This window comes from Hevea brasiliensis, chromosome 3 (assembly GCF_030052815.1).
Source record: "Hevea brasiliensis isolate MT/VB/25A 57/8 chromosome 3, ASM3005281v1, whole genome shotgun sequence".
Taxonomy (NCBI): Eukaryota; Viridiplantae; Streptophyta; class Magnoliopsida; order Malpighiales; family Euphorbiaceae; genus Hevea; species Hevea brasiliensis.
In genome coordinates, this window is record NC_079495.1 from 23,383,791 (window position 1) to 23,397,737 (window position 13,947).

At 32.1% G+C, this 13,947-nt stretch overlaps 1 protein-coding gene across 1 annotated transcript; it reads left to right on the forward strand.

Annotated features, from left to right (window-relative positions):
- The first annotated feature begins 1,713 nt into the window (after nucleotides 1-1,713).
- Nucleotides 1,714-8,888, forward strand: LOC110651513 (glycosyltransferase-like At2g41451). The gene is made up of 11 exons (XM_021806870.2): nucleotides 1,714-2,146; nucleotides 3,131-3,280; nucleotides 3,428-3,480; nucleotides 4,099-4,207; nucleotides 4,300-4,434; nucleotides 4,589-4,633; nucleotides 4,969-5,156; nucleotides 5,467-5,608; nucleotides 7,642-7,688; nucleotides 8,011-8,098; nucleotides 8,219-8,888. The coding sequence occupies exons 1-11, from the start codon at nucleotides 1,820-1,822 to the stop codon at nucleotides 8,492-8,494; spliced, it is 1,560 nt and encodes a 519-aa protein (XP_021662562.2). The 5' UTR covers nucleotides 1,714-1,819; the 3' UTR covers nucleotides 8,495-8,888.
- The last annotated feature ends 5,059 nt before the right edge of the window (nucleotides 8,889-13,947 follow it).

Below are 13,947 nucleotides of genomic sequence, written 5' to 3' on the forward strand. Positions count from 1 at the left end.
AGGCATGTAACATACTAGAAGTAAAAAGGTGTTGTCCCTTTCTAGACAATGCATTGTAGGCCTAAGCCATGTGTTTCACTTGATTTACATGGTGTAACGTACAAGAAAAACTTCACTTATATCCACACGGCCCATGTACATGTCACACGGCCAATTCTCACATAACACAACTTGTGTAATCTGTCATATGACAGTTAGTATGTTTTGTGATTCCTTACAAAAAATAGTTAGGCCATATTACTAGATAAAGACATAATAATACTCTAACATCCCACCTCCTGGTCCCCAATACTTCAAAAATACACTTCTAGCTTGCCAAGTCTCAAGAGAACTTAGCTCAACTATCCTAATATGGCTACATGCATAAACATGCAACTCAACAAGCCATTCAATCTCAACCTAATTTACAGAGAATTCACTTTCTCACTCTTAAATTGAAATCAAAGATAGAATTTGGCATACTTGTTTGTTTGAATGCTAAAAGCCTTATACTTAGCTATGCTCTTCAATCTTCTTCACTCCCTTTTTATGAACTTTACCTTATAGCTCCTTCATCCTTGAAGAATATAACTACAAATATGTTTGAAGACACTTGAAAGACCACTTGACTTTAGGAAAATTTGTGTAGGATAGAAGAAGAAAAAGAAGACGACTACTCCACCCCTAGTCTTGAAAGTGTGTGGGCTCTAGATTGAGCTCACATTAGGCCCATTTGTTTTTTTCAATGGTAATCCAACATCCAGCAAGAGGAAAAGGAGGTATTGGAGTTAGCCATGAGCACCCATTACAATGACTACAACAAAATCATAAAAAGAAAGGCAATTATTAATTTTAACACAACTAGGCTTCTTGTGAAGGATCTTAGAAGTGGCGTGGAGGAGAGAGTCGAAGATGGAAATATACAAGACAACGAAAAATCTAAGGGAGTGAGATTTTGAGAAGACTAATCCAAGATAGAGGATAAACATTAAGTCCAATTGAGGGTGAGCTTAGTGTATGGAGGCCATGAGGGATGTTGACCAACAATGAAAAGGAGATTATGGTGGAGGAATTAAAGAGAGTGATTTTATGGTTTTGTGGAGAGAGATGTGAGAGTTGTAGTCATGGTTGCTATGATTGGCTATGAAATGAGAATGGGTTTTGTGGTTATGGGGGGGTCTTGCTAAGAAAACAAAGATATTAAGAAGAATAGGGTAATATTTTCATTTATTTTAAGATTATTTAAGATGAGGTAAGAAACATCATTTTTATAGGTTTTATACCATGCCATTTTATTTTATTTTTTGACAAGTTTAGTGTCACATTAGAAACTTTCATTAAGAATTTAAAATGAGATTGAGTACATTCTATAATTGGAGAAATTATTTTAGTGGTAAGCATATAACTCCTCTCACATGTACGAAATTCATTCTTTATATCTAAAAGGAATAATTTAAATTTTGTGAATATGATAAATTCCCCCATGGTTGATGGCCAATTAAAAATTAAAATTTCTTATGAGCAATTTTTTTTTTAAAATTGTTATTTTGAAAATTGCTATATTTTTTTATAGTTAGCCTAAAAAACTTTTGGATAATTTAAAAAAAAAAAAAACCCTGAATGGACGACGACGGCAATTACTACACACAGCTACAGCTAACGACAAAAAGGTTACGCTGTATCATTCATCCATAGTTTTTCTTCTGCCATTTCAGTTTCAACTTCTCTCTCTTCTTTTTTTTTTTTTTTTTTTTTTTTTCTCTCTCTAAACTTCTACATAGCACATATTTCCATATAAATTATATATGCGCCAATCTCTCTTTGCTCCTTACAAGCCCTCATGGCGGGTTCAAGACCCTCCTCTGTCTCTTCGCAGTCTTCTTCTCAGGCCTTCACTTCCCGTCTGTTATTGCTCCTCACTCTCCTTCCCTTAACTCTTGCTGCCTTCGCTTTTGTTCTTCAATGGCGTGGTGGATTGACCGACCCCGTTTCTCGCTGGTCGCCCGACCACCACGAGTTTCCTGGAATGGAAGCCACCACCTCCTCCACCTCTTCATCAAGAACGAAGGATTCCGGTTGTACGGATCTTCTGGGTCGGAGCCATTACCCGTCATTTCCTTATTACAGGAACTGGAAATTCGATTTCGGGTCTGATCTGAAGCCCAAGGTGAGTTTTGGGTTCTTGGGTTTGTTTTGAATTTTTTGGGGTTGATCTTTGGTGGGTACTTTGTATTTATGCGTTTTTCTCGTGTATATAATATTGGATTTCGTTTCGTTAATCGGTTTTCGGGTTTGGATATGGATCCAGTATCTGTATCTAAGAATTGCTGATTCAAGTGGTGCATGATTTGATGGCTATCGATTCCTATGCTTTTTTTTTTTTTTGACATTTCTGAATTATCTTATCACATTGAAACTGGATAGAGGTAGATGCTTCTTTGTTTGTTTTTTTTTTTTCTCCCTTTTATGCTTCTTCATATTTATGCAATTATAGTTTGGCCTAAATTTTTTGATTCGATCTCTGGAAAGAGATGATTTATAAGAGTATGAATCGTTATGCATGCAAAATAGCTGTGTTCCTATGGCTAGATAATTGGATGATTATTGTGTCTGGAAGTTCATAGTTAGTTTCATCAAATAGAACCCTATTGCCAGATGATATTGTTAATTATAGTTTAGTATTTGACTATCAGTATTTGACATGGAGTTTGAGCCTTACATAATTGATTTAATAAATTGAACTGATAAAGGGCCCTTTTTTTTGTTTAATTAATTTCACTTGCTGTTCATTTGATCTAAAATTACTTGATATTTCTTCCATTATATATCATTCTGATTCGCAAGTCAGAATATTTCTCCACTTGTTCTATTTATAGTTATTTTAACAGCTTTGTTGTATGCAAAATTTGTTGCATCTACTTTGGAGATACTTTGATACCAACACTGTTAAACTTATAGAATTCTTCTATTCATTCATTGTCATTGTTCTGATTTTTGGTATTTTAATGTGTTCACCATTTATTGATTTTCTTTGTGTTTCATTTGAAATTTATTACTGCTGTGCATAATGTCATCCATTTATTTGCCTCTAAGAATGAAAAATTGGATTATTTTATGACTTTTTTCCATTTCTAATTTTGCTGCATGCCAGATATGTATAACTACAAGCACTTCTGCAGGCTTAGATCAGACTTTGCCCTGGATATTTTATCACAAAGTTATTGGAGTTTCATCCTTTTTCCTTTTCGTGGAGGGGAAGGCTACCTCTCCTAATGTATCTAAAGTTTTGGAAACAATACCAGTGAGTTAATTATCTAGCTCTTCAACCTCAATGTTTTACAATCAAGCTTGTTATACCCTTCTGCTGCTGTATCCCCAGAATAGGTTTACTTTCCGGTTTGTGGTTTTGTGAACTTATTGTTGTCGTGGACTACATGTGTCTTTTCAGGGTGTGAAAGTTATATACAGAACAAGAGAACTGGAGGAACAACAAGCTAGAAGGTCAGCGCATTTTCTTCTTGGATATTATTATTCTATGAAGCTAATTTTAATTCAACTTTGTTCTCTTAATATACCAAATATTGAAGTTTGGAAAGTTTTGTGGTACAAAAACAAAGGCTTTTTGTTTTTAAACTTTAGAAACTTTCGTCAGAAGTATTTAATCAGTTAGCCATAAGATTTTAGGATTGATGTATTCTTTCATATTCTATACTTTACTCTTTGACCATGATTATGTTTGTTAAGGATTTAAGTATGAAGGATTTATTTAACAAACACTTAGTCCCTAAGGGGAAAGCCTTGTGAAAATATTGGCCATTAGATAGTGGGAAAAAAAAAAAGTTCATTGCACATGCATTGGAGTGCTTAGGCTGTTAACCAGATATAGGTGAACCCTTAAGAATCCTAGAATTGTAGCCAATAACTGCTGTATGCTTTTGATTTTCATTGTGTTTACTCTGGCTATTTAGATGGTACGTGTTCTTGTAGACTAAATGGAGATTGTTTAGAATCTTTTATTTCATAAATTTGCTCTTTTCTGTTCCACTGTACAAGTTATTTACTTTATGAATCTCATTAAATGTATGTTAATATTGTTTCTATTATGTTTTCGGTCATCAGCCGGATCTGGAATGAGACTTGGCTGGCAAGCTTCTTTTACAAACCATGTAATTATGAATTATTTGTCAAGCAATCCCTCAACATGGAAATGGCCATTGTCATGGCAAGGGTATGATTATTATATTTTCATTTATGGTGCAAGTCATCTGCTTATTGTTATGTCTTCTGAAGGTTTTATGTATTTGTTTAACCGAACTTTAGGAGGCTGGCATGGATTGGATTATCCATCTTGATACTGATGAGCTAATACATCCTGCGGGAGCTCATGAATATTCTTTGAGACAATTGCTTTCAGATGTGCCTGGAAACGTTGATATGGTCATCTTTCCAAATTATGTAAGTGGATCAGCTTCTTGAGATTTAGAGTTTGAGTTCTATCTTTGAAATGTGATACCCATAGTTCAGTGTAAAAAATTTTCTTCTCATGACGCGGTATGTTTATTGGCTTCTTTCTCTTCTTCATATTTACTGAAGAGATTATTTGTTTCAGGAGAGTAGTGTTGAGCGAGATGATGTCAAGGAGCCTTTCAGTGAGGTATTATCTCCTTAATTTATTTTTTTTCCTACAACATTAGCTAGTTTAAATTAAAGAATACACATAACTAATCATCTGGCCATAGAGATTAGAAGAAGGCCAAAGTATGGATGGACTGCCTTTGAATTTTGATTAATGTAATTGACCCAATTTCTCGTTATTCCTCATGAGACCATATTCATTTGGTTTACACACAGTAGGGTGATATTTTGCTTGGAATTGAGTAGATCCATAAAACTTGTTAATTATATTTTTGGCTTGTTAATATTTAAACATAGGTAACACTTTACAAGCAAAATTAGTTTTTCATCAATATTTTGTTTTTGTTGGCATAGGTTTCATTGTTCAAGAAGAACTATGACCATCTTCCAAAAGATGTATACTTTGGAAATTATAAAGAAGCAACTCGTGGTAATCCAAACTATTTTCTGACATATGGAAATGGGAAATCCGCAGCTCGAATTCAAGATCATCTTCGCCCTAATGGTGCACATAGATGGCATAACTATATGAAGACTCCAAAGTAAAGTTGTTCATTTTAGAATCCTATTAATTTTATATGCATGATTCCTGTTTTTTTTTTTTTTTTTTTTTTGAGTAAATATGTGATCTCTGCATGTATAGATTCACACACGTTTTAATTTTCAATTAGATGAATTAGACATGATAGAATATATTTTGATTATGTGCAAACTGTGGTTTGTTCATTGTCTCTCGAGGGTCAAGGTCTTTACATGGATTTCGATATCTACTTGTTTTCTGAATCCATTATGACTCGAGAAGCTTTCAAACTTGGCAAGCACCTAAATCTCTTTATATGTAAACTTTGGTAGTGAGATCAAATTGGATGAGGCTGCTGTTCTGCATTACACATACCCAAAATTTTCCGATTTGACTTCAAGACGGGATCGGTGTGGTTGCAAGCCTACAAAGGATGATGTTAAAAGATGTTTTATGTTGGAATTTGACAGAGCTGTAAGTTCTCATACATATCCTATCTCTTATTCTTTTCATTGTCCTCTGTTTTCTAGTTGGAACAGCACCTGTTAAGTTTCCTGTTTTCTAGTTTTTCTAGCTTTCTACTTTTTCTAGTTTTCTTATTTTCCCTTATAATTGACCTTTGACTCTCTTTTCTGATTAATCTGTTTTAGGATTGGGGTTAGTGACCATGAAAAGAATGGGTTTTGGAAGGTTTTCAATTTTTGTAATTCAGTGGAATGATGTTAGTAAAATTTTCAATTACAGGCTTCATTAAGGTTTCATCTCAAATTATCATCTAATTTGTTGAGCTGTTTGCTAGTTAGGAATTAGGATAACTACATGGCATATTTCCTCTTGGAATAGAATCAGAAAGAGACAATGTCAAAAAAGTGAGGAAGGAAATGAACTTATATTTTTATTCCCTCTCACCTCTCACTTTCCTGCTTTTTGATATTATCTTAGGATTCAACTCAATGATTTAATTACGACCAAGATGGAACCCTGCTATAATAGAAACACCTATTAAGGTTTTGCACTGAATTGCAAAAAAATAATTGGCCAAAATTTGAAAAAATATTTGCAATTCATACTTTTTTTCTTTGTTTATTAAACAATTATTATGCCTTTAATATTTAGATAATTAAAACCTTATGGTTATTTTTCAAACATTCGTTCAAAATTTATTGGGACATTGGCTCAAACACTAACATGTGGATATTTATAAGGTAGTTGATTGGGCATCTTGGTAGTATATTAGGATACTGTTCTTTTTGGTCAATGCAAAAGAATATTAAACTATTTCTCCTTCTTTTTTTTTTTTTTTTTTTTTTTTCTGAGAAGTTCCCATGAAGTGGGGGAACAATTGCACTTACTCCAATATTGGAGGAAGAATAAGGTGGTGACACGGGAAATAGTATAAAATATTTTGTGAAAATAATTTATGAAGAAAATAGTGTCTTTTCTTGCTTTTCATTTTCATTTATGATGTCCACAATAATGTGGTTCTTTAGTTATGCTTTGAATTTCTAGTGGAGCCTGCAACATTCATAACTCCTAAGCCATTAGGGAATCCTAGCAAATTCTGCAATTGTTTTGGCCAAGTAATCAAAATGATACTTGGATTTGACTTTGGCCATATTAGCCTAGTCCTTATCGGATTTGAGTTGGTTTTACACCAACTTAGCCTAGGACAAGCACTATATTCCTTATTCCTTTGTTGCAGCATCAATTTCTCAGAGTTTTATGAGCTCCTCTCTTCTTCATTCTGGTGCGGCAATTTTGTTCTATATTGTTACTACTTTATTTGTTTTTAATTTTTAGGAAGGGAGGTGAGTTTTTGGTGTACTTGGGTTCAGGGCTTGAGTGTTAATTCTCTATTTGTTATTGTACCCTTCTGAACTTATTGGTGGATTTCAGCTCCCCTTTGCCTGTGGATGTTGGCTTATGCCGAACCATGTAAATTTATGTCTTTCCTATTTCTTTATTTTTTGTTGTCCAATTTAATCTAGCCCAAACAAATTCAGATTAATCCTAACAGCAGTGATACTTGTAATTTTATACACCCCAAGATTGTGTCATGTCTACACCCTACAGAAAGGTTTCTTTTGTATACTGATTGGACTTTGAGATCAAACTTATTCTTTATTTTGACGTACATATTGCAACCAGTGTCACTGGACACCGTTGTGAATTATGGTGTAGGTTTTAAAAAATTTGAGGATAACATATGAGCACTTTAATATTCAAAGACCACTAATTACTACCCTTGCCGTTTTGCTCCACCATTGTGCATGCTCTTTTGGATTGGTTCTAGAGCTCATTATATTTGAAAGCTACTATTGAAAAGCTTTTTCTGCATCATTAGGATAATTTTTATTTATTGTGTTTTATTATTTTCCCCTACCTGTCGTGGCATCTTATCACATAAGCTTACATGGTGTAATGTTAAAACACAATAAGAACATCTCATGGAAAGACTGCGCTTGATTATTTTGCTTATCAATCTATCCTTGCTATGATCTGAGCAGGCATTCATAATTGCTTCAACTGCAACAGAAGAGGAAATGCTTCACTGGTAATAGCCATATAAAAATTCACTATTTTTCTGTTCTGAATTAATTCAAAGTTGATGTGAAGTTGTGAACCCATGGAGCTTTTGAGGTGTTATTCTGAGAAGCACCAGCAAATGGGGCTGTCAGGCGTAAAGTAACATAGGTTTTGTTGCTATCATTGCTATCAAGTGATGATACTTTGTTTATCTTTCATAGATACATTAAAGTGCTTTTTTAAGTTATTCAAATATTAATATTCTGCCCGGCATTCAGTATTCTGTAGATGCAGTAAATTAATTGCCATTATCCTAAATACTGCCACTCATACAATTCTCATTGCATCAGGTACCGGGAACGTGTTGTGTGGACTGACAAATCACTAAATATTAAACTCATGAGAAAGGGCATTTTGACCCGCATTTATGCTCCAATGGTCAGTTTAACCACCCAACATTGCTTTGAGGCTCCTATGATCTGTGTAGTTAATTTTGGGTGCATGTTATGCAGTTCCTCCTCCACTTTCTTTAAAACTTTCTTAATTCAATGTTTGCAGGTCATAGTCCAAGGACTCAGAGAATCTGGTGTATTCAGTAATGTCATAGCAATGTCACAGACAAATCTAACAGAGTTCTTATCATCAGTTGAGAATAGTGATTCTTCTAAAGCAGCTAAATCTGGAGTTATTTCTTCACGAAAGATCGGTCAAAATGGACAATCTCAGGTGACTGCTAGACGGGTCTTGCAGATAAGCAACAATGCTTCCTTTCCCTCAGCTGTTCCACCGGAATCTCCTCCTGGCCATGAAGATATTCAGGTAGAGATATGTTGACATTACATCCATGGCGGCCCTGGCCTTCTTCATACCATCACTCCTTACTACAGCTTGAGAAAGGATGAGAGCATTGGAAAAAGAGATCCTGAGGGAATGGGAGAAGTAGCATAGGCTGCAGGTGGTGGTGCATTTTAGTGTTCGGTTGCATGGGGCTCTTCCCGATCGTTACCCAAGCGCTGGCATACATTTTGAGTAGATAATAGATTCTATAGAGTGATCAGAGGTGTAGAGCGGGATTCTGATTACATTTTGGTGATTTTTGTCTTCTTTAGTAGCTTTTGTAGATGCCATGCCATGGCTGATTGCATTTGGTTTGTAATTGGAAATCCTGCTAGTTCAATTCCTTTATACACATTTTGAGAGAATGCATGATTGTATCATTCCCCATTCATGATTATTGGTTGAAATTTGATGTGGCTTATTAAAAATCATTTTTAATAATCATTAATAAAAATATATAAGCTAATATTTGTCTCAATAAAAGCTCAAGTCAGATAGAACCTTAATTAATATCTCAATAAACTTAACATTATTTGATGATTCCATTCTCACAGGAGATTACTTGATTGATTCAGTGACTGTTGGTGAAGTTAATTCTGAGGCCATTGAAAATTCTCAGAGGCTTTAACAGGTATGGATAATTATATTAATGGTCATTAAATTTGTTATTTAATTTTATATTGGTCATATAATTTCAACATATTATAACTAGATCACATAATTTCAATTTTATTTTAATTTTTAGTACTTTTCACTTGATTCTGAAATAAATTTCATTGGAAAATTAATATATATAAAAGGTCCAAATCCATTATAGGGCCTTAAGAGGCCTAAATTATATGCATATAAGAATAGCCTAATGTTACTAATAGCTCGTAAACTCCACGGGCAAGAAAGAACCTGCGAAAACAAGAATTCAAGCCCTATCCAAAGGTCCAAGCCCATCTCTTATAACCAAAGAAACAATAGCTTGAGCCCAACCCATGAAACCTAGGGCAACAGACATACGGGTAAAGATAGCCGAGATAGAGGATCCGAAGAAAATGAGCCAGCGCCACATCGTCTCCCTTGCACCACCATGGAGGTCCTGTAAGACGGTGATTTTGCAAAACCAAAAGGACCATCCAACACAAACCAGTGTTGATTCTCAGCTAGCTCTCTTCAGCACAACCAACATGGGTCTAAAACTAATTGAAACACAAGAAACCTTAGGTCTTGGAAGAGATGGAAACCGCAGAGCACCACGGAGTCCTGCATAGGGTAGCCATGGTAGGTCTCTTGGGCGTCCCACTCACACCTTTCGGGTTGCCCTTATCAGCTTTGGGTCCCAATGAGACACTAAAACCATCTGTTGTCCCTCTCCCTCTACGCTGATGAAGACCAAGACACTGGCCTACAACAACCCAGAGTACCACAGTTTGCTCAAATGTCGCCAAGAACGCGGCCCTGCATGCAGATGTAAAACCTACTACAGAACAAATCTTCAAGCCGAGCTCCCTTCTATGAACCGTCCATAGTCTTGTAACCCAACAAAACAGGACAAAAACACTATTTAATTATAAAATTATTATCAAGAGATTAACTATTTAATTAAATAAATAATTTACATTTATATAAATAAAAATTTTAATTCTATTCATTTAAAATCATTTTATTTGTTACAGATTTATAGCATTTTTTAAATATCAGTAATGGATAAATTTTAATTAAATATTAAAATTGAGAATTTGAATTTTTAATTTAATTCAATTATAACAACCACTTTATTATTACAAAATTATAAGTTTTTTCTTAAAAAAATTATTGACATTAATAAAAATATAGTTTAAACTAAAATTTAAATTTATTTTTATATATAAAAATTTTTTCATTTACTTTATTTCATGAAAAAATAAAATATTTTTATATTTTCAAATTACTTTTAGCTATAATAAATTAAAAAATAATTTTTATATAAATTAACGGCTAATTATAGATATCTTAACTTACAAATAATTTTGTTAATAATAAATAATTTTATATGATTTAAACACTTAATGGTAAAAAAAAAAATTTAAAATTTTGATATTATAGCTTTTGTTTTTTTAATAATTTTAGCTTGATCGAAAAAGTTGTTTTTTTTTTTTAATTTTTTAACTCATAGTCAAAATTGATTCAAATTAAATAAGCTAATGTGTTGTATTTTTTGATTGTTTGTTCTCTTTCTGTTAATTAACATATTATAATTTTGACCATCGGTCTATTTTAATTTTCATTGTTGAATAAAAATAATAAATATTTAGAAGCAAGTTAAAATTTATAAAAATTAAAAATTGACTAAAATAATAAAAAATTGAAAATTTTAATTTTTTATTATCAGGAATAATTTTTTTTTCAATTATTATTAATAAAAAAATTAAGGGTAAAAAGCATTGTAATTGATGTTTCGAATGTTGCTTAGACAAAATAAAAGATATTATTGATATATAAGAATGCATGTTGTTTAATTTAATATATACAACTAGAATGTAATGAAGTATTTTTTAAATTTTTTCATAGTTTTTTTTTTTTAATTTAGATACTTAGTTTAGTTTTCTTAATTTTTTTTTAATTATTATACTTACTTTGAAGAAAAATTTCAAGTAGTTTTAAGATTTATTAATTAATTAGCAAGTATTTTTTTTTTCTAGAATTACATATAAAGAAAATTAAATCGAGAGTGCGTACGAGAATAAACATGTAAAGTATGCAAAAAAAGATATTATATATGTGTGTGTGTGTTATTTAGACCGTTAAAGTTTGGTCTATTAGTCAAATAAGCCTTTATTTTTTTTTTCTTTTACCCAAATAAACCCATTAAATTATAAAAGTGAACAAATAAGTTTTTGATATTTTAAAAATATATCAAATAAGCCCTTTTGATATTTTGGAGACAAATGATTGAGTCCTTTAGCCTTTAAAAACAACTAAAAAAGCCTAGACTATAACCTACCTCCAATTCAAATCTAACTAAGGCCGTGTAGAATGATTTCCTAGTGCATGGGGTTGTCATTACATATCCTACGTATTCGAGCTACAATATCTCGGCGGATATCTGCTGTATTCTAAAATAGATTAATAAATTGTTTCTTGTCAAACATTCAAAAATTGTCTCTATGGATTTATCGTCTTTGTCATAGTTACCGTCATCAAATTAATTATAATATGATGGTCTAATTTTGATTATTCTATAGAAAAACAAAGTTTTGACCTTTTGAAAAGTATAGAGGTGAGCAAGCAACGAAAACTCAAAGATATTGCCAAAAGCACGTAATCTTATAGATATCACCAAAAGGAAGTTGTTGCATAGAGATTAAGTAGAACATGAAGAAAAGATGCCAATTGGAAGTAAAATCTTATTTGATATATTTTTTAATTTTGAAGGGCTTATTTGTTCCTAAGAGTTTATTTGATTTAATTTTTAAAATTTAAAAGGTTTGTTTAATTTGTTTTGTAATTTAAAGAGTTTATTTGATTTCAAAAATTAATATGCTTATTTTATTTTTAAGTAGGTATGCGAGTTGATTCCTAAATAATTAGTTAGGTTTGAAAAATATGTATTTTCATCACTATTTGAATGTGCTTAGCTATATATTGTTGGCATGCAATAAGTTGATCTGGATGGAGAACCAACTAGTAGCATTGCCTACATTTTCTTCAGTTATTTGGCATATGATGTTGACGTCGTCCGGAACATGTACAAATATGGTGTGGTTCTCATTGCTATCAAGCCTAATTGCTTGCACTGACTAGGGCAAATAATTTGGTATATTTGTCTTTTTCAATTGAGTTTGCTTTTTTTTTTTTTTTTTTGATAAGCCAAACCTATTAAAAGTATAAAGGAATTGATAAATAGAATTGTTAAGAAAAAATTCCATTTTAAAATACTATAGTAAAAATGTTCTGTTGACAAGTGCTCAAAATACTAATTTTAGAAGAAAAGAAGAAGGATACAAGATGATTCTACCAAGAAGAATCCTGATAACAAGCGAAAAAAGACAGGATGAAGGCTGTCACATTTCACAAACAAAATCAATCAAATTCTATTAAAAAAAAGTTTTGAAGAAAAAAAAAAGTGATTTTGATATAAAAATTGATAAAAGAACTATTTATAAATAATTAAAATAATATAAAAAGCGGTTGAATCATTGGTATAAAGCTGATCTGAAACAAATTTTATCTATAAGGCCAGGAGTTTAAATCCTAGAATCATTTTTATTGGGAGGTTTTACCTGAATACCATTCTTGGCTCAAGTGTGAATTAGTCTTATCCATATGTACGGGATGGGGGGTGGGATACGAACTAATTAATAAAAAAAAAATTAAAATATTAAAATTAAGACCCACCAGTTAGCACATTCTTTGTAACAAAAAATTTATATAAAGAATAAAATTCATACAAATGAAAATTTTGAATAATTATTACTTTAAAATCCAACCAATGATAATCGAATTTGATAATTATTTTAAAATAAGATAAGAATGACAAAATGAAATGGAAAATATTACAACGTAATATTCTGAAAAATTACATAGACGATAACTCAATTTAGGAGTATATAACTGTAAGGAACCTAAACTTCAATTTGTAACACAAAACTCTTTAATTTTTAATTTAAGTAATAGAAAACTCTCTATGATATTCAGTAGCCAGTTTTAGGTTATTTTTGCCGACAACACACTTGTAATGTTAAAATTATATTTTATGTCTGTTAATTCCACACTTATCTAGGAAAAAAAATTTAATTCTGTTTTTTATCTACACATAGTCACGACAATTAAAATTGCACATATTGACATTTTAGTAACCTATAATTTGTTTACTTGATGCTATCAGTCAATGAAAATATAATTTGTTAATTTGATAAATGTCACGTTAGCATAAATAACATAAAACCAGCTACTGAAGTTCATGAGGAGGGGCTTATGTTACTTAAATTGGAGATCAGAGGATTTCGTATCACTCCCGGCTTCAAGTTCTTTAACCAATTCAAATTGTTAGCACAAGTTTAGTCACTAAAACTGCTAACCCGGAAATTGTCCAAAATACTGTTCATTTGGTATGCTTGACCAGTTTTAGCAAAAATGCCATAACTTGGTCTCCAAAGCTGCAAATTGAGTGAAACTAGTGCCAAAAGTTTTATAAGACATAGCACAACAATTTTTATGTTTTGACAAAGCTCTAGAAACCATTGCATCCTAGGGAAAATATTAGCCATTAGGAATTGAAATCTAAAAAATGTTAAGTTGAATCCAGAATTCCATTTGATACCTGTGTGTTCATTTGGCCATAACTCCCACTAGAAAATTCCATTTGAGATGTCCAATATGATCTGGAAACATGACACTTAGGGCTACAACATTGATTTAGACACCTTTGCCAAATTCTAAGTGTAAAGACCCTAAAAAGAGGGTCAAACATACTGCCCTGA

Excerpts from the sequence above, each read along its gene's own strand:
- LOC110651513 (XM_021806870.2), top strand. The coding sequence starts at position 1,820 with ATGGCGGGTTCAAGACCCTCCTCTGTCTCTTCGCAGTCTTCTTCTCAG. Across the intron at positions 4,435-4,588 it reads TGGTCATCTTTCCAAATTAT|GAGAGTAGTGTTGAGCGAGA; the intron begins GTAAGTGGATCA and ends TATTTGTTTCAG. Across the intron at positions 7,689-8,010 it reads GAAGAGGAAATGCTTCACTG|GTACCGGGAACGTGTTGTGT; the intron begins GTAATAGCCATA and ends TCATTGCATCAG.